At 36.5% G+C, this 23,412-nt stretch overlaps 4 protein-coding genes across 8 annotated transcripts in view; 2 read left to right on the forward strand and 2 right to left on the reverse strand.

Annotated features, from left to right (window-relative positions):
* Positions 1-696: 696 nt before the first annotated feature.
* On the forward strand, positions 697-3,256 carry LOC101739345 (nudC domain-containing protein 3). Of its 2 annotated transcripts, none has more exons than XM_004921887.3 (5): positions 697-935; positions 1,009-1,394; positions 1,510-1,695; positions 2,583-2,698; positions 2,834-3,256. In XM_004921887.3, the coding sequence occupies exons 1-5, from the start codon at positions 823-825 to the stop codon at positions 2,921-2,923; spliced, it is 891 nt and encodes a 296-aa protein (XP_004921944.1). In that variant the 5' UTR covers positions 697-822; the 3' UTR covers positions 2,924-3,256. The 2 variants fall into 2 exon arrangements, with proteins under 2 accessions (XP_004921944.1, XP_004921943.1); XM_004921886.4 differs by having other exon boundaries at positions 3,065-3,256.
* Positions 3,253-4,702, reverse strand: LOC101739568 (zinc-type alcohol dehydrogenase-like protein SERP1785). The gene has a single exon (XM_012690879.4). It carries the CDS (start codon positions 4,410-4,412, stop codon positions 3,294-3,296), a length of 1,119 nt encoding a protein of 372 aa, XP_012546333.1. The 5' UTR covers positions 4,413-4,702; the 3' UTR covers positions 3,253-3,293.
* A 4,726-nt stretch (positions 4,703-9,428) lies between these two features.
* On the reverse strand, positions 9,429-17,616 carry LOC101740217 (TBC1 domain family member 16). Its single transcript, XM_004921975.5, has 7 exons — positions 16,540-17,616; positions 13,684-13,880; positions 12,702-13,203; positions 12,476-12,620; positions 11,739-11,845; positions 10,609-10,790; positions 9,429-9,672 (listed from the first exon to the last, which is right to left on the reverse strand). The coding sequence occupies exons 1-7, from the start codon at positions 17,418-17,420 to the stop codon at positions 9,479-9,481; spliced, it is 2,208 nt and encodes a 735-aa protein (XP_004922032.1). The 5' UTR covers positions 17,421-17,616; the 3' UTR covers positions 9,429-9,478.
* A 2,211-nt stretch (positions 17,617-19,827) lies between these two features.
* Positions 19,828-23,412, forward strand: part of LOC101740080 ((E3-independent) E2 ubiquitin-conjugating enzyme) — a 30,558-nt gene continuing 26,973 nt past the window's right edge. For 3 of the 4 annotated variants that reach the window (XM_038016941.2, XM_038016944.2, XM_038016943.2), the window contains exons 1-4: positions 19,837-20,190; positions 22,061-22,288; positions 22,593-22,835; positions 23,173-23,287. In XM_038016941.2, coding sequence (XP_037872869.1) covers positions 19,966-20,190; positions 22,061-22,288; positions 22,593-22,835; positions 23,173-23,287 — 811 coding nt within the window. In that variant the 5' untranslated portion in view covers positions 19,837-19,965. Of the gene's footprint in view, positions 20,191-22,060; positions 22,289-22,592; positions 22,836-23,172; positions 23,288-23,412 lie in introns of all 4 variants that reach the window. The other variant, XM_038016942.2, reaches the window with a different exon arrangement.

Raw genomic sequence — 23,412 nt, forward strand, 5'->3', positions numbered from 1 at the left:
TGCATAATTACTGGTGGTAGGACCTCTTGAGAGTCCGCGTGGGTGGGTACCACTGCCCTGCCTATTTCTGCCGTGAAGCAGTAATGCGTTTCGGTTTGAAGGGTGGGGCAGCCGTTGTAACTATACTTGAGACCTTAGAACTTATATATCAAGGTGGGTGGCGTATTTACGTTGGATGTCTATGGGCTCCAGTAACCACTTAACACCAGGTGGGCTGTGTGTTCGTCCACCCATCTAAGCATTAAAAAAATTAAAAAAACGTACACAACTTCACTTTTAATTTTTCATAAAAATAAGAATATAAATTAAAATAAAACGTGACCTAAAGGTCTCAGATACCAGATCATAAAAAAAAATAGGATTTTTGGCGGGAACGCGAGAGGTGAAGTTGTGTGATTTGTTTTATTTTTCTATTTAGAGTTCCTTTAGGTTTAAATGTGTAATAACGGTGGTTTATTAACTGTTTAATATCTGGCAAAGTGCACAAATGTGGGAAAATGAAACAAAGCCGCTGGACGTAACGTCTCGGAATCCTCCAAAAATTCTCAGTAAATGACCATCATTTTACTGAGAATATATTTTATCCCATATTATCTCATCTCGTTTCATTTCATTTCAGCCCATATTATCATTTTTCATAAAAATAAGATTATAAATTAAAATAAGACTTGACTTAAAAGTCTTCGTTACCAGGTCATAAAATCTCTTAAAAAAAAACAAATATTTGAAATAAAATATTTTATGTCTTTTTTCATCTTTGTAATGAACTAATCCTTTAATATATTTCGAATGTGGAAGAATTCATAAAGAATACTGTAAAAAATGTCATCCGCGAACGAATTTAGCCAATACGACGATATTTTATCAAATATTTTAGTTAATGAAAAATCTATCTTGGGTTTTCTATCGGCAATTTTTAATTTTTTAGCAAGACGGTAAAAAATATTTTTAAAACGTACCCTAATGTAATAATTAAAAATATAAATTTATATTTTTAATTATCCACAGCACCGATTTCTATTATGTACCGGATGGCCAGTACGAAAACATAGGTTTTCCGCCGGGAGTTGCTGAAGAACTGGTTATTAAAGTTCTCCGGACATGCGACCCCAAAAACGTGAAGGAGCCGCACAAGCACACTGATTTAAACAACGAGATCATGTGCTCGACAGTTGCTCAAGAGGTCGAAGTAATTGCTAGTGAAGATACTTCGGCGGACCTCGAGGCAAGTGGAGAACAAGATGTCCTAACATCTGAACATCAAGTAAGGGAAGCAGTTTCGAGTCAGCCTGAAGAGTACAAGCCTCCAGTAATACCAATACAGAAGAGAAGCGAGTGCTACAATGGAGCGGACAGAGAAAATTACTCGTGGGCGCAAACTCTAATGGATCTTGGTATATTTTAAAAATACACCCTAAAATACTAATCGAAATAATTTATTAAAATTTCAAACAAACAAAATGCAATGTAAAACAAATCAACAGAAGCGAATTTTCTTTTTTGTTTCAGATGTAACTGTAAAACTTCCACCAGATATAAAATCTTCAAAAGACCTAAAAGTTGCTATAAATCCTGGAGATATTTATGTATGTCGACAGAACGGTGATGTAATTGTTAAGGACTCTCTGCTGTTCAAGATTAAGACCAGTGATAGTTTCTGGAGTCTTAGCGAGGGACGATTGTTGATGCATCTGGGTAATTTTATATTACTAATCATAAACAAATGAATATCAAATAATTTTTAGTCAATGTTTTCAACAGTAATTGGCTATTCACCAATATAGGCTTAGCAAGAGTCACAAAATTCAGTGATGTGGCACATAATAGTTCTAGTAATGCTAGTTGAATACATTTGTTGATTAAAGCAATGTGAGAGGCAGTGCCGATTTTGAGTAAGTATTGGCGATTACCATACTTATGATTGTATCTGCACCCAAATAATTTTTAATGTGAAATAACTGATACTACAACATTTGCAACATTCACCTCATGACCGAAGCTATATAGTGGAATTGTGGTTTTTATGGACATTATAAGCTATATGTATATTTATTAATAGTATCTTGTGAGCATGTACGGATAGATACTACCACTCTGCTTATTTCTGCTGCTCTAAAGGTATGAGGTTATAGGATGAGATAGCCATTATACTATAGAACTGAGCCAAGGTTGCCTGTCTCAAGGTTGGTGATGGAATTTGTGTTGTTGCTGTTCGTGGGCTCTAGTACACTCCACGACAGATGGGCATTGAGTGGTGAGAAAAAATAAAATTCAACCAATAACAACTGGCATAAAATCCAAGCTCATCTATTTTTGTACTCACAAAAAATTTTAATCATACTATAATAAGTGCTATTTTATAAACATAATGTTTCAGTAAAAATATATGTTAATTATTGACTGTTGAATAGAAGTACAGAGCTAGTTTCTATAAAAAAAACCATTAGATTTTCTAGAAATCTACATACATTCAGGACTTAAGCCATAAAGTGCAAAATGAAAAATGGTGGAAAACTTTTTTTAAGTTTTACAAAATACACCTTGTAGTATTAATTACAAGGGTAATACTTAATTTGTAACAGAAAAAGTCCGCGAGCAATGGTGGTCAAAGCTTTTGATTGGCGAAGAAGACATTGATTTATCAAAGATAGACTGCTCAAGGCCCTTACATGAACTCCCAGATGATCACATTGATAAGGTACATTTTGAAAACTGCATAACTTGTGACTTAATTTTTTTACTTAACAATATTAAAAATGTTATTGTAGTGCATGTTATCCATTATCCTAGTTTCCCAGTTAGTTACCTATAAAATGAATAGTTTTTATTGCAGGTAGGTAACAGACCTGTTGGTAAGTTGTCACATGCACCAGTTGACAATGAACCTTGTCTATATGCAACAGGTGTTCTATCAGTAACTTAGAAGTTGGTCATACATAAAAAATCATATTATGAATTATCTACCCAATATATTAACAGAAACTATGAAACAAACATTGAAATAGGATAATTTAAGCTGGGCATTATTTAATAATATTAAAAACTCGAAAGATGGATCTTTTAGATAAAAGAGCTTCAATGGAACCAAGAACAGAAAATGAAAGGCCTACCTACTAGTGATGAAATAAGAAACATTGAGATATTGAAGAAAGCTTGGAATGCTGATGGTTCTCCATTTAAAGGTCAAAAGTTTGACCCTAGTATTCTTAGCCAATCATTTACTCCTTTTGGAAATAATAAATAAATTCAGTATTTATATTCATGTTTAATTTATTAATTTTCCTCAGTTTTGTCTAAAAGCCACTCAAAACCAATTTCCCGATCATCCCTTGTTGCTCAATTAGTCTGTGGGCCTCTCTTAAATTGGCTGCATTAATGGGTGACAGAGTATTTGTCAATGTGTGTTTCAATTCACCTTTGTCAAGCCATTTTGAAATTTGCTCTAATATTTGATGATGTCTGATCTTATCCTCTGTATCATACTTTATTCTTGTAAACATCATTTCAGACACAAGAGTAACGCTTTTATCTTTCAAGGGCCTCAAGTCTACTAAACCACTACTGTCGACTATCAAACAAATCCTACCTTGAGGTTTGATAGCTTTCATTAAAGTATCCCAGTATGGGAACGGATCATAATTAACTAAGATAAAATCTACTCCATTTCCATGCCCTTGGGCTACTAGTTGTGGAATCAAATCTTGTGTGTGATTAAGAACAATGTCTGTTCCATGCTGAAGACTGAACTCTTGTGTTTCTGGACGTGAAGCTGTTCCAATCACTTTTAATCCCAAATTCTTTGCCATCTGTGATGCTACTGAACCAACACCACCAGCACTATTAATTATAAGCAGAGTACGCCCTTTATCTTTGCTAGAGATTAAAAGTCGATCGTAGATGCATTCATAAGCAGTGACTGAAGTCAGAGGCATGGCTGCTGCCTGCTCAAATGTTAGTTTTTTCGGTTTTGTTCCAACTAAAACTTCGTCTAAGGCTACGTACTGTGCATTTGAGCCGTTTCGTCTATGATCACCAGTGAAAAATACTTCATCTCCTATATTGAATGTCTTAGCACTCTGGCCTTTGGCGACAACGACGCCGGCGCCGTCCCATCCCAAGATCCTCGGTGTAGTCTCGACATTTGGTTTCGGAGCGCGTTGTTTTGCATCTATAGGATTCACTGCGATCGCCTTAACCTCCACTAAAACGTCTTTTTCCTTTAAAACCGGCAAATTCACTTCCAAATCGATGAGACTGTTTACATCTGCAATTGGCAGGTATTTGTACAATCCTACAGCCCTCATTGTTTTAGGTAAAGCCATAATAATATTGGTAGGGGTAGATAATTCTTGGCTTGCAACTTGCTTGGCGGAGAATGCCGCTATCAATATAAAAAGGACAAACATGATCATTATAACCTAAAGATAAACGATTTAAAGAGATAAAAAGTTAAACGTCATGTTCACTCAACAAGTCAACACGATCGAATTTAAACGCTTATACCGGTCACTCACATTCGCACGAATACGCAAACCCGCAAGTGTAGGACGACATTTGCAAATGATTATGCAAAGTTTTCGCTGCATTCGCGGTTTTCCAAGCTGTGTCGGTTTATTAATGGACATCAAAGCGCGAGAACCGCGATCATTCGTTTAGTCTCCCACATTCGTGTGACCAGTTGCGCCCGCGGTTGCAAAGGTAAAGGACGTTTCGCCATTTTCATAGTTCGTGACATCTACTGTGTAGCGTACCTTCATCATGGATTGGAACAACACCAAGGTGATGGAGTTCATTGAACTCCTGCAAAATGAATCGACCATGTGGGACCCTCAAAAGAAATCCCTTAAAAACGGAAAGGCCGTTAATGTCGCCTGGGAAAGAATTAAAAACTATCTTTCTATTCAATGTTCTATTGGCGAATTAAAAAAGAAGAGAAATTCGTGAGATATTCGTACACAAGGGTAGGAGTAAGCGCAAACGGGTTCGCAAATTGAATACCGAACCCATTTGCACAGCCGCTAAGTTTGCGAATGAATGTCTGACGGCCCTTCACATACGCGCGAACATTCGTACAATGTACAAATGTTCACGCGCATGTGAGTGGCCGGCATTAGATTCAGAAAGTTGAAATATAAGTAGGTATAGGTATGTAAATCAATGCATATATTCATATTACTAGGTACATATTATTATTTCATATTATGTGTATTATTTATGCATATAATACGACGTGATTACGTATGTACGAATTTTTGGTGTTTCTAGAACGATTAAGTTACCGGCAGTTTAAGGTCTTGAAAACCGAGTTTCGAAGATTATTGTGCCATTACAGTGTTTAGGGACGATACAGATGACTTCTATTAGGTGGGCCGTAAGCTTGTTTGCATTCGATGACAATCGGTTTAGGTCTCTTAACAAAGATTTGAACGTATTAATGTGCACTGGTAACTTACCGGACAAAAATAACAGTGAAAGTATGCGCACTAGTTTAGTAAAAACAACAAAAAATTATAGTCAATTAAATATTAGAAGATGTAAATAGTAAGAACAAGTTTATATTGCGGTTTAATCTCGTCTTTATTCAACACGTACATAAAGTAGCTATTACAATTTTCGACGTTTCATATTGACAGTTTTCGTAGTCACGTATCAGTAGGTACAAATCTATTTTGATCAATACGGTATTTGAAGAATGAAAATAGTACTGCAAGTATAGAAGTAATAAGACTGTAGATATAAACTGCTTCACGGCAGAAATAGACAGGATGGTGGCACTTATCCGTGCGAACGAAGACGTCCTACCAACATTCACTACGCAAATTATTATTTTTGCACATTTGATTTTTATTAATTACCTACACGATGCTATTCCTTCACTGTAGAAACCAAGCGTGAACATTTTTAAGTACGTTTTCATTAGAAAAAATGGTATCTGTCTGAGGGATTCGTATACAGACCCAGTTGCATCGCTTGACTCGAATGCACCGGGCCTTTTAACCTGACGACTTATTCAGGAAATATGAACCAATTATTTAGTATAACGATATTTAAGTATGCATAGCTTATAAAATTAATATTCATAAAGAGACTGATATTGACTACTTACACACACAAGAACCTAACCAACTGCGAAGTTTTTAAATTAGTAAGGATATCTATCGATAGGAAAATACTAAAGATAGACTTCTTAAAGTAATTTGGTGGCTGTATCAGCTTATTTTATATAATGAGGTCTCTTGCCCAAAGTAGTTTTGGAATCCCCAATTTATGATTACAGTTTTGGCTTTGAGAATGAAACGAACGTTTTGAAAACGAATCGCCTTCGATTTGAGTTTCAATTATAGGCTGTCTTACTCTTAAACTAAGGTGAAAAAATACTACTACCGCAGAATAAAATTCCAAAGTAGGGTAGTGGTGAGACGGGCTGATTTATGCAAGGCGGTCGACATAGATAAGATATAGGTATATGCGGTCGGTATCTCTGTTTCTTGGGGTTACGAACGAATGAATTTCATGTTGGTTCCCATAGTTGTTGTGTAGTGTTAATTGGTAATATAATTCAGTAAATGAAACAATTGTAGCTCAATTAATGCTTTATTACTATAGATATGATTGATATTTATGTCAATGCAGAATTGTCACCAACGTTTACACCTTAATTCACATTTATAACAAAAGCAGATCCCAATATATCACAGAATATACACGCTGCCTACTATTCTCAATGCGCGAAAACATAATTCGGTATTACGAAAATTAACAAAATGCCTATATTCACATGTATGCTTTTTGCTTAATTACAAAGAAACTTGAATAAGCAGCAAATAAAGTATAAAAAGAGATTACAAAATTTTGATTTTGCACTGAAAATCCGTTACGTGCATTTTGTTTGTTATTTATCACATTGTAGCTTTAAGTAGGTACCGCCAGTAGCGCTTTTTATTACTTTTTTTTTCTAAATAAATCACCATCACACTGTTCAAAAACGTACCTAATTCTTGAATATGGTGTGATTCAAAATCGTAAAACGGTCAAACAACTAGTCTCTGTTCCTCTCAAATAATATGCCAAAGAATTTTTTGTTTAGTCAATAATTTAACAGGTAGGTTTAACAGGTACTTATACAACAGATATACATCGTGAATGGATCGTTGTATTCCATCAACGAGTTATTGAACGTAGGTTTGTAGTTAATATAGATATTTTTAAGTCAGACGATTTTACCCTATTAGAAGTATGTAGTTCACTGGTATTATTTTAGGTTAGGAAACACGGATACCTACCTATGCGATTACGAGCTCATAATGGCAACTCTCCTACCATTTTAATACTATTTGCACATCTTCCGTACAAACTAAATATTTTGATTGCTGTATAGTTAGGCTGACAAACCCCACGAGCCGATCTAGTTACATGGTCACTACGGGGATAAACTCTGTTACGGTAGATGCCATGAATCTTTAGTAATGTTTTCTGCATCCTGGGCAAGAACTGAAATAGGATGATGCGGTCTAGGCCACGAATTACTATATTCACCTAAGCTTCCTACTCAAACTCTCATCTTATATAAAAAATCACCTTTTTGTAATGGTGGCAGAATGTGCTCAGCTCGTAGGGTTGCTACATCCTAACCTTATTTGGCGAAAAGTCCGTAAAATTGTTATTTCTATGCGATTGATTATACCATATACCATATCACGTTATAAGGTGGCAATTATTGCATCTCAATGGACTCTACTGACCGCTTGATTTTAAAATAAATATTATAATATGATTTTTTAAACTAAATTCTAAAACTCAACCTAAGTAACACTTTCATTAATTAAACATCATAGCAATAGTAATTTAATATGTCATACCCGCGGTACGTCGTGTTAATTGATGTATATTTTAAATTATTTAGATTTTGTAAATAAATAGATTATGTAATAATAATTTTCAAATATTGAAATCTTCTAGAATTTGTTTGTTGATATGCCATTTCGGACAAAGACACATTAGGTTAAGTGATTGAAAAAACATTAAATTTCTTCCTTGAACTTTTGTACTTGCAAATTTGTACAACAAGTTACCAAAATTATCAGTCAATCTTTGGGCTATGAAAAATAAATTTCAATACATTCAGTATTTCCCCTTATAACACGGTAAGTTGGTTCCGCATTATAGGAAACGCATTGTAGACGTATTCTCGCATAACGCGGTTGTATGACCCCATATAACTCCATATTATGTACAAATTTTAATATGTGTATATACAAAAATATTAAATATAATTAATGTTTTTAGAATTCAAAAACTAGGAATAGAAATTAAATAAATCATTTTCATTCAATTTTATAACAACACAATTGACACAATGTGCAAAGGTACGCGAAATTAATTATGAAATGTACAAATCATTATAAATTTCACAGTACAGAAATATAACGTGTGAAATCTCCGCGTTTTATAGGGGAATTCGCGTGTTATACGAGGGACCGAAATCGCGTAATACGAAAATGCGTTATAAGAGTACCGTGTTATGAGGGGGACTACTGTACTTTGAAATTTTCCATTATTAACAAAGTAGGTCTGTAGAAAATTAACTATCAATAAGTACTATGCAGTTGTTTATTATGGTTTATACGTTTTTTTTCAACATTAAAAGCACTAAAGCCGATTCTTTAATAATTGATATTTTCTATATTTGTGAAATGTTATTTTGAAAGCAATCTTTTGTTTTCCTCAAAAACTAATAATGTTTTTGCATTATTCAAATCTGATTGAACTAGGTATCTACAAAATTGAACAATACTGACAATAACACCGTATCTCCATTGATTACATACATCAATAATTTAATAAATATTTTTTTTTATCATAAATATTTAACCGAGACAACAAAGGGCTTGAAATTTGAATTTTAGAAAAGAAGGACTTATCTACTCTTGACGCGCTGCCCAAGGAACAAAAAGAAAACTCTAACAACTAATTGTTCGCGGCCCACCTGGTGTTAAGTGGTTACCGGTGACCATAGATAACTACAACATAAATGCCGCCACCCATATTGAGTTATAAGCTCTAAGGTCTCAGTATAGTTACAACGGCTGCCCCGCTCTTCAAACTGAAACGCATTACTGCTTCACGGCAGAAATAGGCAGGAAGGTGGTACCTACCCGCGCGGACGCACAAGATGTCCTACCACCAGTAATTACGCAAATTATAATGTTCGGGTTTGATTTTTTATTACACGATGTTATTCCTCCACCGCGGAAGTCAATCGTGGACATTTGTACATAACGTATTTCATTAGAAAAAATTGTATCCGCCTGCGGGACTCGAACACCGTTGCATCGCAAGATACGAATGCATCGGACGTCTTATCGTTTAGGCCACGACGACTTCAAGATAGATAGAAGATATAGTAGATAGATAATTGAAAAAAATAATAAAAAAAAACCTAAAACAATGTTTAATTTACATATCGTTACCCAAATTCTCACTGTACATCAAATTTGCATATATCGTGAGCCCCAGTGCACTCTACGCTAGGCCGATGTGTGGAATCCCAAATGCCAGGGCCACATCGTTGGCACATTCCAGCGAGGGTACAAGGGATCCTTACTAACTGCCTGAACTGGTAAAGCAGACCACGAGCTTTGCGAAGTATCAAACGCCCATCCATGTACATGGCTGAAAAACAACGGAATTATGATTATTATTCAAAGATAGGTAAATTGCTCTGTTTTTACGCTCGTTAACAAAGATAAAAGCGACATTTTTTTAAATAGATTATTGAACACACACTAGAGGTCAGTGATAGTATAAATGAAACATTAGAAGAAGGTAGACACGCTCGTGTCGCAAAGGATAGAACGCAGAGGAAACTTAATTCGTTAGAATTTATTTCTACCTTCAAATGGGATTTGAACACGAGTATAGCTGAATTGATCGTTAGGAGTAATTGTACTCCGGGCGTTTTATCATTTAGGTCACGACGACTTCGTACGGACGTCTTTCTCAAATATAAAAATTGTGCTAAGAAAGTTTTTAATTGCGGATAAAATATCAGAAGTTTAAAGATATTTCTTAAATTGATAATTGCAGTTCCCTGATTATTATTAGATAATTATTATTAGAATACGCGGTATTCTAATAATAATTTAGTTTCACAACACTACCTGTTATCTACGAAAGCTGATGTCTAGTTTCAAGAATTCGTTTTTGGTATTAATGCAAAAGAAGCACGATGATTTTGCTTTTATTTCACTAAAACAAAGACATCAACATACTTTTTTTTAACTTATGCTGATAGCCTTGAGAGGCTATTTCAGCTTCACCCTAACATGTAGGTGAGCTCATGGAGCTCAAATCGGAAGTGTCGCTAACACTGGCCCTAGCAAGAGCAGTGCTTCGCAGAATCTACCACCGGATCGGAAACGCGACCCACTGAGAAGACCCGGCGAGAAACTCAGTGGGCTGTGTCTATGGGTTAATTCGCTCGTAGAGCCAGTCGTCGCAAGCGACGGGCTCGACGAGGACGGTGACCGGTGGTTGTGGTACCTAAAAGTACCGTTAATAGATCGGGAGGATCGGCAATGACGTGTTTTGGGCGACGTCGAAACATACCTAAAGAACTAAAATGCAACAGCATTTCGTCGGTATTGAGATCTTGTGCTATGACGTCATCAGCGTAAACGGCTACAATAGCCAAGCACAGGAACAGATGAAAGTAATCCGTCTGATAGTTGGCCCAGCAAGCCTCCCACATACGAAGGGCTACGGCCTCGGTGAATTCGCGTTTGAAACATCTGTAAATAAGAAAAATAATTAATAGTCAGCAATCCCTTGACACTGCCGCAAATGACACTATTCGTCCCGCAACAGTATGCGCGGCATTGGCGGGACTGAGGACCCCTACAGCTAGGAACTGTCCAACGGTCAGGGCAATTGCGCTTTTAAACGAATTTCTGTCCGAAATCCAGGATGCTGACGTGTTTGCCGATAGTTGGGGAATACTTTTGTCTAAAATAATATTATTTTTAGCATAATAATAATACTTAATAATTTTAATAATGTTTTTTTTTGTTAACGAGTTAGTCGTTTTGGTGCAAACTGTAAGCCTGACTTTGTATTGAATTGAATAAATTAATAAAGGTTTTGTTTTTTTTACTAGTAAAACCACTTACAAAAGTAATATCGGAATATTTTGAATATAATGTAGAACGGCTATCACACGTCTATGTCTACAGATTCCGGTAGCTGCTTAACTTTAGATTGGTCATGAACTTATCTGCTCATGTACAATAATGTTGCCATGATTGTTGTTATAAGGCAAACATTTTTAGTAGCTAATGCTGACAGCTTTGGTGTTATAAATAAATAAAAAATTAGAAACAGTCGCTTTCCCTATATTCATTCAATTACAAATAACAAATACAAAATGATTAAGAAACTTGTCGTTTCAGTGATTGTGTTCGAATTTTTTTTGAAAATTAATTTCTTTAATAATTTATTTATTATAAAAAAAAAAGAACACAATATTCCTAACCTAAAAGTACTACATGTTATTATCCGCAACATGCTTCGTCAGATTACAGAAATAAAGTTATCAGCAACATGCTTCGTGTTCGAATTGCGACACTGGCAAAACTATATTTATATTTAATCTTCGCTCGTTTTGCTTAAACGCAACAATTTAATAGTATTTTAGTATAAAAGATGTACATATAGGTATTACATAAAGCTTAAGCACTTACAAAAGTATCCACCGGTGACAAAATAGTAATTCCATTGCGTCAACGTGTTTCTCCAAATGCTTGTAGAAGTGAGGTAACATTATTCTGATCAATTCACGGAGAAAACTCTGAAAAATTTGAATACTTATCATAGAAAAAATTATGTTAATATTACATTTATAGCTCTTCGGTAGGCAGCGGCTTGGCTCTGCCCCTAGCATTGCTGAAGTCCATGGGCGACGGTAACCACTCACCATCAGGTGGGCCGTATGCTCGACTGCCTACAAGGGCAATAAAAAAATCTTTGAACACGCTTTTCATCCCGGATTTCGATGCCAAGCCACCAAGCCACTCAGTTTCACACTGGATCTTCATAGTGGGTCGCGATTCCAATTCGGTAGTAGATTCAGCGAAACTTGCTAGGGCTAGGGCTAGTGTTAGCAAATTCTTTCAAGTTGAGCCCGTAAGCTCACCTACCCATTTGCGCCTAATTCTAATAACTCCATAGGCTACCAACGATTAGGTAAAAAAGCTTTTCATTAGCTCGGTATGAATGTATGCCGGTTTGTATGTAGCCGAATTTTTGAACGTTTTTTTCATTTTAGAACTACGCTCTAATATCTTGATCAGATCAACAGGATGAATAAATATGAAATTAATCGTTATATCGATTAATTGTTACATTAGTGATTCTGGCAATTCTACAGTCACTAAATTACTCACGAAGAACAGATATAGTTCATAACATATTCACTTACAAGGTTATTGTCCATGTCATTATCCGTGGGCGTACAAACGAATATAGCTCGCTGCATGAGACCAACGAAACACCAGAAAGCCTCCGCTTCGCACTTTATTTCACACAGAACCGGCGCCAATAGGTCACTCATACCTTGCGTGTAACTGCAATATTACAAAATTACAATTATCTGTGTATTTTTGTTGAAAAATGTTACTTAAAGTCTTGGTATTAGGGTCTCTTACCCTAATACTGGATTATATACGGCATAGTTCAGTAATATATTCTTCATTATCTCAACGTTGTAATTATTTTCGCCGGCGAAGAAAGGATTTCCTCTGTCAGTCCGCACTACATCCTTCTCGACGACGCATTGTATTGTTTTCCTAAACATGACGTGCTGATCCGGAGTCATCCTTTCAAGTCTACGCCTCGTTATTTCTTCGTAATCTTTCGTTCTTATTTGTAAGATAATTTCCCTCTCTTCATACGTCGAGTTATACGGATAGCAGTGTAACAGGAAAGGCCAGACTTCGCGTCTCAGCTCTTTATCTAAACCTCCGAAGAAGATGCATTTCCTTAAGAAAAGATCGTCTTCGATAACCCCTTTGCCGTTCATGAGTTTCCCGTAGAACAGTTCTGGTGTTATCTTTGGCAATTTCCCTTCCTCCGGATGCTGCTCTGACTTTTGCACTTCCGGACGGCACACCATGAAATGTCGGTACGGCATATTCGGTTCCTCGGACCCTGAAATATTTGATGTGAATTATTCAAAGTTAAACTCAACAATAAACATGTCTTATTACGGAAATCTTATCCTTTAGGCCGCGAAGTCGCCGTGGCCTAAAGGATAAGAGGTCCTGTGCATTCGTGTTGAACGATGCACCGGTGTTCGAATCCCAGGCGGGTACCATTTTTTCTAAAGAAATACATACTCAGCAAATGTTCACGATTGACTTCCACGGTGAAGGAATAACATCGTGTAATTAAAGCAAACCCGTAAAAATTATAATTTGCGTAATTACTGGTGGTAGGACCTTTTGTATATCTCAAGGTGGGTGGCGCATTTACGTCGTAGATGTCTATGGGCTCCAGTAACCACTTAACACCAGGTGGGCTGTGAGCTCCTCCACCCATCTAAGAAAAAAAAAAAAAAAAGTGAATTATTCAAACTTCATTCCAACCCAATAAATGACACAAAATGTATTTTCCGTGTTAAAAACAAACCTGGCGTAAGTTTTATATTGTGTAACAGCGAATGCCATCGGTGTAGAACCTGCGCCAGATGATCCAAGCCTCCGTGATGGAAATGCAAAATCTTGTACTGAGACTCTCGGGATGCCACTACCAACTGCCCACACGTGCAGTTGTCGTCATTGAAAAACAATCGCAGAGAACGCATCTGGGAGAGATCTACTGAAAATCTAAAGTTTGAATATTCGATTAGGAAAACCAAATAAACGAAAGCCATTCTCACTTAAATAGGACTATACTTATTTGTGTATAATATATTTCAGCTACATACAATACAAAAATCAATTATTTGAGTCGTTGTCTAGGGGTATTGGTATCAACGTTGCCCTAAGCACCTCATTGCGGATCCTCCCGATCTAATAACGGTGCTTTTAGGCACCTCAATCACCGCGTTTCGACCTCGCCGAATCCGTCGCTTGCGACGAAAACTCGGCAAGTAAATTAACCCACAAACACAGGCCACTGAGTTTCTCGCCGGATCTTCTCAGTGGGTCGCATTTCCGATCCTCAGGGTTCACCTACACGCTAGGGTAACGCTGATATAGCCTCTCAAGGCTATCAGAATAGAAAGGGGGGAAAAAAGAAGGTATCACTATCTTATTAATTTTTTGCTGTGAAATTAGTACTGAAAGAAAACCCGTTAAAACCTCTCACGACCGGCGGACCACATTATAACCCATGTAGGTATTTATATCACAAAAAGATACAATGGTTCCGTTGTTATGAGATTTATTCATTTATAGTATTCAAACTGGGTTACGACCTCTTGAAATATGCAAATTCGAACAGCCCACATTTTGTAATGTCTTGTCGAGGATATTAATGATCGAAATATTCTGATTCTACTTATTTAATATTCGAGTGGTATTACATTATATGGGTTATATGAAAGCAATAATGAAATTCTCCTGAAGGCGCAATGTTTGCCGCAGGAATGCTAGTTCAAGATGCCTAAATGTCTGTGCGCATCTATATAAATGACGTGGAGTGTTAAAATGTCGTTCCCAACCATGATAAAAGGTTAAACGAAAGCCGTTTGAAAACGTTTCATGAAATAAGTAAAAATACTTGTGACTTTAGTAAATTCACGTTTTGTGAATCACGTGTAGTTTAAGCTGCTCGCGCCTGTCCTCAGATCGAGTCCGTAGATAATGCGCGTCGGTATATATTAATAATTCAGTACAAAAATCTATAGCGCAACAAATCTTCGAATATAATTTCAATCCTATCATATTAGAAAACACCTAAACCTATCATCGTGGTCAGAGACGTAAACGCACCCTGTTTATTATATGTAGAAACTAACTTTTACCGGACACTATCCCATTTTTAATTTTTTTTAAAAAAATACTCCTTTTGATTAAGCTTTTTTAATTAAGCCTTTTAATTATAATTTTTATTAAAAAAAACTCCTTTTAATTAAGCTACAGATGATTTATTGTTCTATTCTATAAAAGGAAACTCTGAAGTTCTCTTCTCTTTGAATTGAATTTCGAAAAATCTTTACATATTTTCTAGTCATAAATAATGCATTTTATTGCTTTCCTGGGGTGGTTGAATTAGGCGTCGATAAATAAGCAATAACTTTGCATTTTATATGTATTTAAATAAACAAATATTTCGTATGTGTGTTTCGGCAAAATGGCACAAATGGAAATATTAGCTCGAATACGGAAGGTTCCACTATGTAAGCGTTTTTTTTTTTTAATAATTAATATTTGACGTTGAAAGGTGCCAGGTTTCAACAAAGCTATTTCAAAATTAAACATGATAAATAAATTACGATAGGTTTGTTTTTTAATTTTTAACCATGATACCACTGATCCACGAGCACATCACAACTCACAATTTTACGTAATCATGAATGCACTAACTCATCTCAAGTTAATTTCAATAAACTGAACAATAACACGCTTCGCTTGTGTCTTTTGTTGGTGTATTAATAAAGAATACTCTCTCTCTCTTTCAGTATCGGATTTTTATCGCGAGTTTTTGATGATTACAGTTTATTACTATTATAATTTAAATTTATTGATAAGCTTCTAGGTAGGTACTTCAGGGTTCGAATGGATAATTGTTTTGCGTTTCCTAACTGCGCAATTACCTATTTTAATATTAACTTCTATAACTCAAATTACCTATAAAATCACTAGCTATATACGTCACAGATTGTTATTTAGTTCGGACTCAACAAAATCGCATTATAAACTAAATTATTAGCCTACGTAGGCAGACGAGCCGCCGCTATTGCCGCCCCTGCCATTACCAGAGTTAATAACATAATACTTTTCAAACATGATCACTTATAAACGTTCATAACGTTACGTTAAAGACATGTAAGTTTCTGAAAAACTCAAAATATACCAGGTGCCAATTAACAAACTTCCGATTTGTCAAAGGTGATGCCGCCTCAGAAGTCAAAAGTGCGGTTAGTCCTTATTTAACTAAATTAAAAACATAATCGTTAAAGAAGTTAGCGGTTGTGGAATAGCTTACTATTTATATGATCACTATTTATTTTACTGGTGGTAGGACCTCTTGTGAGTCCGCGCGGGTAGGTACCACCACTCTGCCTATTTCTGCCGTGAAGCAGTAATGCGTTTCGGTTTGAAGGTCGGGGCAGCCGTTGTAACTATACTGAGACCTTAGAACTTATATCTCATGGTGGGTGGCGCATTTACGTTGTAGATGTCTATGGGCTCCAGTAACCACTTAACACCAGGTGGGCTGTGAGCTCGTCCACTCATCTAAACAATAAAAAATAAAAAAAAGATCACACGAACACTATACATTACGATTAATATTAGGTAAGCACACGACAATATTCACCTTCGACATTTCAACGGAGCTCGCCTCTGTGGGACCGGCGAGCTATGAACGCTGTCGGGAAACACCAAATTGTGTTTCAGCGCCAAGAACTCGGGGGTGCTCATCCAATTAGGATTACCTTCGTCACACGAGCTAAGCGATAGCGACCTAATATACCTGTCGCTCGACAGCGAATCAGGGGTCAGATCAACGTTTTCTATAGTCGGATTAGCGATTGTAATGTTCACAGAGGTCATAGACTGAGATCTCACGTGTTTATCATATATAAACACGTCGTTCTTCAATTCTTCCTTCTCGAAGCTGCTGAACACGTTGTCTTTTCCTGAATCAATTGATTTTACTGTTGGCTTAGAGCTGGAAGATAGCTCGTCTTGCGTCGTATCGTTCGGCGTGTACCTAGTGTCGGTAGACTTTAGGCTCTGTTTATCAGAATTAGAATTGAGGCTTGTCGTCTCCGACGAATCAGAGAATGCATTTTCAATGTCATTCTTTATCGATATGTTCGAATCGTTGTGCGATTGTGTGTAAGGTATTTGCCTCGGAGCGGTCGGTTTGTTGACAACACAGCCGAGCTCATCGCTAGGACTGGTTTCAACCGCAGACGGACATTTTCGAAGGGTAGAGTTCGGAATCCAATTCAAAAACAAAGTCGGACGTTTAGCGTTATTGTGCTGATCGGTAAACACTTTAGTCGTGATAGTCAAGTAGCCGGGGTGATGTATGATATCTAATTCGTGCCTCGCGATCGTTGGAGGATGGACGCAAACGTTATTCTTACAGAATAGTATTTCGTTGTCGACGTAATCAGGTGGGTCCTCGTCGTCGAAGTCGATGCCGAGAAAATAGCTCGAAGCTCGCCTAAGTAGATCAGGAAGGGGCATTGTTCACATTTCCTTAATGGAACACAGCGCAGTAGTGCGACGCGACGTTATCAATGGAGACGGCCTCATTGAAGCGCCGCTTCGCGAGTACTAAATGCTGCGCGCATGTAAACACCTACACAGCTGCGTTGATAACACACTATTGATCCGAATACCGAGCAACGAGCATGTTCTTAACTAACGTCACGACATTTATTATGACGCAGCTTCGTGAACAATTTGCATATATCTACGTTCCAAAATGAATAAACTTGATTAATTTAAAAAAGAAAAAAAAATCCGATGTATACAAAACTGGAACTTTTTAGGCTGGAACCCCTGGGATCATAATTATTTTTCTCTTGTATTTATAAGCTCAGCATGATCGTGGCGTGTATGAAGAATGGTCGATGTCCAATAGCGGACGGTTGTGACCTATTAAGGACCGCGGAGCCGGTACATAGAAGGTTCAGGACAGAAGTGTTTGTAGGTTCACCTGGTGGGCGAGCACGGACTCAGACAGGTCGGGTGAAATTTGCTAACAGCTGCCCGAGCGCCTCCCAAAGAGACACTACAGTTCAAGGGCACCTGTTTCGCGAATGCATCTCATACTGGATCGGAATCGGATAGGTCTGTGATGGCGCATTCTCCTCCCAGTGAGGGTCACGAAGCGATCTGAGGGGCTCGAGTTTGCGCGGCACGCTACCGTTACTCCAGCGCTATTGGAGGATGCGGCGACGTGGTATGGTCATCGTCGCCGGACGTACTGTGGGAAAGCAACCTGCTCGTTGGAATGTCACATTCGGACTCGCTAGACCTAGGGTACACGAGCGGCACCGCCCGGGTGACATGACGAGCTACCGTAGCCTGGCTTCGTTGGTAGGCGACGATTGCTTCAACGATCCGTCGGTCGAGACTCGCGACGAAGAGTGGCGTCGCGAGTCTGGTTGTAGTGTTGACCGCGGGAGCACCCGTATTCTGCCCAGACTCCGACCCCGGACGGAGATCGGACGTCGGATGAAAGATTGCAAAGGGAGTCGTTTAGTAGGTCTGTCAAAATATCATTGGGCCAGCGGTCAACTCCCAGCGTCTGCGGACCCTTAGGCATCGAAACTTTATGTATGAGGTTCAACCCTCTGTTGGAAAGAAAAAAAAGGGTTAAGTTTCAAACTCTTCGAAGAGTTCGATGAAATCGGGTACTAGGCCCCCTATGCCTGCTCCAAAAGCTAGCGTGTAGATACTTAATAGTTTGCTTTGAAACGTTAGTGAAACGGTTGGATAAAACAAACCTACGGAGCGCATAGGAGACATACCATGAACGCTTATGCCAACTTTAAGATATCATAAGACTGAAGAATAATTGCGTAGGTGCAACGATTCCACTACCCTGTAAACGATAGTGAATAAATCGATATTTCATATTAATATTCTAAAAATAGTACAAAAAGGGGCAAACAAAAGCTGCCATGATTAATGTAGCGACATCTGTATACCTTAAGAAGCAATACCAAATTACGTAGGTGTACCGATACGTGTAAGACGAAATATTATTAATTTATCTGATTCTACGCCTGCTGCAACTGTGACACTAACTATTATAAAGCAATACACTAGAAGTAATCCCGTAAAAACCTGAAGCGTGCTGAATACATTTAAAAGATAAGCTTGCATTTAATTACTTTGCAATTTTTTAACAACTATATCTTCTCTTTCTACTTTACCCTTAAACGTGTACGATAGTGCCTTGTGCGATAGAACCTACTCCGGTAGGTAGTCTCTTCAATTTTATAGATTTTTTAGTGATATCAATGGCAGACGAGTCTGATACATACGGTTGTAAGTAGTCGTAATGCGGACCACAAGCAAACCTCTCGTATAACGTTGTAAAATGTTCAAATAGAACACAATTTTTTTCATTTTTGATACCTATGGACTTTGGTTTACAGGTAATAGGACGTCTTGTGAGTCCGCACGAGTAGGTACCACTATCCCGCCTATTTCTGTAGAGAAGCAGTAATGCGTTTCGGTTTGAAGGGTGGGGGTAGCCGTTGTACTGAACTGTGACCTTAGAACTCATGTCTTAAAATGGGTGGTGGCATTTATTTTGTAAATGTCTACGGGCTCCGGTAACCACTTAATACCAGGTGGGCTGTGAGCTCTTCCACCCATCTAAGCTATAAAGAAATAAAACCTCTTTATTACTCACATGGTATACTCAAAACTCACAAAACTATATTTTTTGGCGACTTCATTAGAGGAGTACTTAATTCAAGACGTATGTAAGATCTTTGTTCTGCATTATTTTCTAACTAAATGAAGTCTCCACAAAACATATTAAAAAATTTACATTTATAATACAGGTTTAAAAGTAGGTGCAGATGTTAAAGTCAATTTTCAAATTATTCGGTAAAACGGAACGTATATTTTTTACTAAGAATTCCGAAAGATGGCGGTTCCGCTGCATAATTTATTGACGCATGCGCCACACATTGCAATCAGCTGTCAGAAAGAATTTATTCTTGTAAAAAACAAAATTATTAGTGTCTTCAGATAATTCCCGTCAAATATGGCGGGGCAAAATCCAGGATCACCGACCGACTTTCAATATTTTTATGAAGATGAAGTTTATAAAATCAACAACCGGGGCCAAGTGGTTTTCGGCCTAGTGCTCGAGAACTATGAAGCTAACTCCAGTGACCAAGAGAGCGACATTGAAACACCTATACAAAAAGGAGAAATTCGTGTTGTATGGCATCCTTCCGGCACAGAACGCGTTATATCTGAGAAATCGGTAAGCAAGAATACAAACCAAATGACACGATCACAGGAGACACCGGTTTTAATTAATCATATTTCCATAAAACGATTTTAAATCAATGTGATTGTACGATCTGGGTAGGATGAGTGCAAAGACCTTTTTATCTCGTGTCATAGATTTAGTTTTAAGATGACTTATGACACATCTGAAATAATTGCGAGGGTAAAAAAATAATACCGTTTGCTACGTCGCTAAAAAATTTAGCGTAAACGATTCACAAGGTATTTAGAATGTCGAAAAATAGCAGAAAACCTTAACCAGTCAACTAACGGGAAAATTATCAAATAAAACGAATGTTCTTTATCTTATTATTCTAAACTAGAAAACAAAATCCTGAACATTAAATAAGTATACAATAACATAATAGTAATTTTAATATTTAATAAAAGAAACAACATTTTTTTGTGGCTACAATAGATTTTGTTTCATCGAATTCCAAATAGAATATCTGCCGCGTTTCTAATGATATTTATCTCTAATATAAAATACACTTGAAAAATAATATAGATAAAAAACCAACTGAAGAAACGTTCTTCATTAAATACCAGTAATTAATTCTGTAACCTGGTGCTAAAGGGGCTGAAGTATGTTGTTTTGTGAAAGAAGATTATAGTGCCAGTTTATTGAAACAATAACATAAAATTTAGTGCTTTTGTGTTTAGTTTCTCAGTAAAATTTCAAAATTTACTATGTGAATTTAGAGGGTTTTAATACAGTTTATTTAATTTTATTGATGGCTCACACTTCTAATGCTTAATAATAATAATAATAATGGCAGTGTTTAATACACTATAATAATGATACTGATTTTAGTCCCACATCAAATCATAGGTTTAGGTTCAGATGTATATTTGCTAATGATTCAATTCATTTAGCTTTAAATGATAATGAATATCTAAATTGACATCTTTGCATTTTTCTTGACCAGACAGTTGCTTACTGAACACAGTATATCAACAGTCCTCACATGTATTTCATTGTGATAATTATTTGTGAGCATTATAATGAGGGCATGTATTAATTTGGTGTTTGTCTTCTTTGATTCTTATGGTAGACTAATAGACAATAACATGTGAAATAAGAAAACACTGTATAATTTTGTAGTAAATTATGATTCATTTACATTAAAACATGGATACAGTATAAAGATAATAAAAACCAAAAAAATTCAAACCAATATTATTTTTTTGGCATTATTGTGCTCTCCTCATTGCTATCATAAAAGGCCTTAGTTCAACATCTTTTAAACAAATAGCAAGAATAAAAATAAGTGTATTCAAGTACAAACAAGCAAAATTAATATGAAACAAATAGCAATACTTTTAGCTTATTAAGAATTGTTGTAGGGCTTGAATTTACTAAGCCAACTCGCAGAGCTAATAGTTCTATTGGAAATGCAAGTTCATCTGTCAGTTGTCTTTGTAACTGTGGCTTGCATGTAAAATCATTGTTAGATATGTCCAGTTACGCCCTACTGTTCGAGCACTGTACTGAACTACTTTAACTTTTTAACACATTATAATATAGTCTTCTTTGTACTTTGATTTAGTGAATATAATCTAAAAAATGAAATTCTAAAATTGCTCTTATTAGTCTTGTGTGACTGTGAAAAGTAAAGTATTAGAAATGTTTGAAATAATATGTAATATAATGATAATAATAATATAAATATACCATAAAACTTATAATAAATAATGTAAATCAACCATAGAGAGACCACAATATTTCCCCAAGAGGTGGAATATTTTTCAAAATAATTTGACATTCAGCTAATATATTATAAAAATTTGTTATTCCTAAAAGAATAAGATTTATATATAAGCTAGTTGAATTTTGTGAACAGGTGGGTCTGGCAGACAGGTCCCTTATGCCAGGTGATGTGGTTCGTCGCCTCATCGCTGGCAAGGATACCCAGAGGGGATATTGCCGCGACATTGTAATGACGGCCGCCTTGCAGATCGTGGGCACGAAACACGTGATCCCCAGTGTAGCAAGTGAAAGACTTCAGCCTCTTGAAGAATTTTCCCCTGATTTAGCAGTTTGTCTTGATTCATGGGTTGGCACTTCTAAGGTTAGATTTTGATTTTTTAACTCTAAATATCTGTGTGATTATCTAAAGAACATTTAAATGGAGATAGACATTTTAAATTTATTAAGAGAATACAAATTGATTAAGGATGTTTCAATATAATTGTATCCCAAAAGTACTCTATAAGTGCAATGAGTGAAATTATTTCCCAACCATATCTAGTTATTTTAAATTAATTTCTCTATTTGATAATGTCCTGATAGAAACACATCCAATCGTCTAAATTACAAAATCAAAAGATGTATTGACCTCAAAAACAGATCATATTTTAAAAGTGTTTCTCCAGGCCGTCCACAGTAAACTACGTTTAGTATCCTCCGATGGATCACGTCTCGAGTATTCAGACCTAGACACGTGCCCTCTCGAGGACTACTCCATGCGACGTCGACGCTCCACGCCGTACTCTTCGTCTGAATATTATCCTGGACAAGTGGTTTACGGGCCTCTGGGTTCTTTGGATAACGCCAACTGGTTGCACATGACTAAGGAAATGAAGGCTGCTAGAAAACATAAGATGCATGATCATAAGGTTTGAAATTTTTTTATTGTGTAAGTAAATTTTTCTATATTAAAAAGTTTCATTTTTTTAAATTATAATGATATTTTTTTAAATAGTTTTTAATTTAGAGATATATTATATCATTACATAATTTGAAACCAAAACGATGGCATGAAAATCATTTTAATCACAATGATATTAAAAAAGCTTATATAGCCTAAATAAAAACTACACGACAAATTCCTGTAACGAAATATACTACACATAAAAAAAAACTGTTCTAAACAAGTTCTGTCCTAACAACATCCATCCCAAATAGTTTTGAAATACCAATAAACAAAAATGGTTCCTTATATGTATTTTTCAGTTTACTGTGGAAGCGGTTGTCACGGAGAGTGTGAGTGTGCACTGGCAGTGTCGTGCCCTTTGTACTCATCCAACAGAGACTGGAGCTCCTCAACAACCGAAGTTCTTCGTGGAAGGTGAGTCTGATTATATGAATTGATGTTACTTAACTCATGCTGATACATTGTAGAACAGTTCTGATATATCTTACAAAGTGGACGATAGGAAACCTAAAAGCACTTATTACACAAATATCATTCAA

Source organism: Bombyx mori, chromosome 17 (genome assembly GCF_030269925.1).
Source record: "Bombyx mori chromosome 17, ASM3026992v2".
Classification (NCBI taxonomy): Eukaryota; Metazoa; Arthropoda; class Insecta; order Lepidoptera; family Bombycidae; genus Bombyx; species Bombyx mori.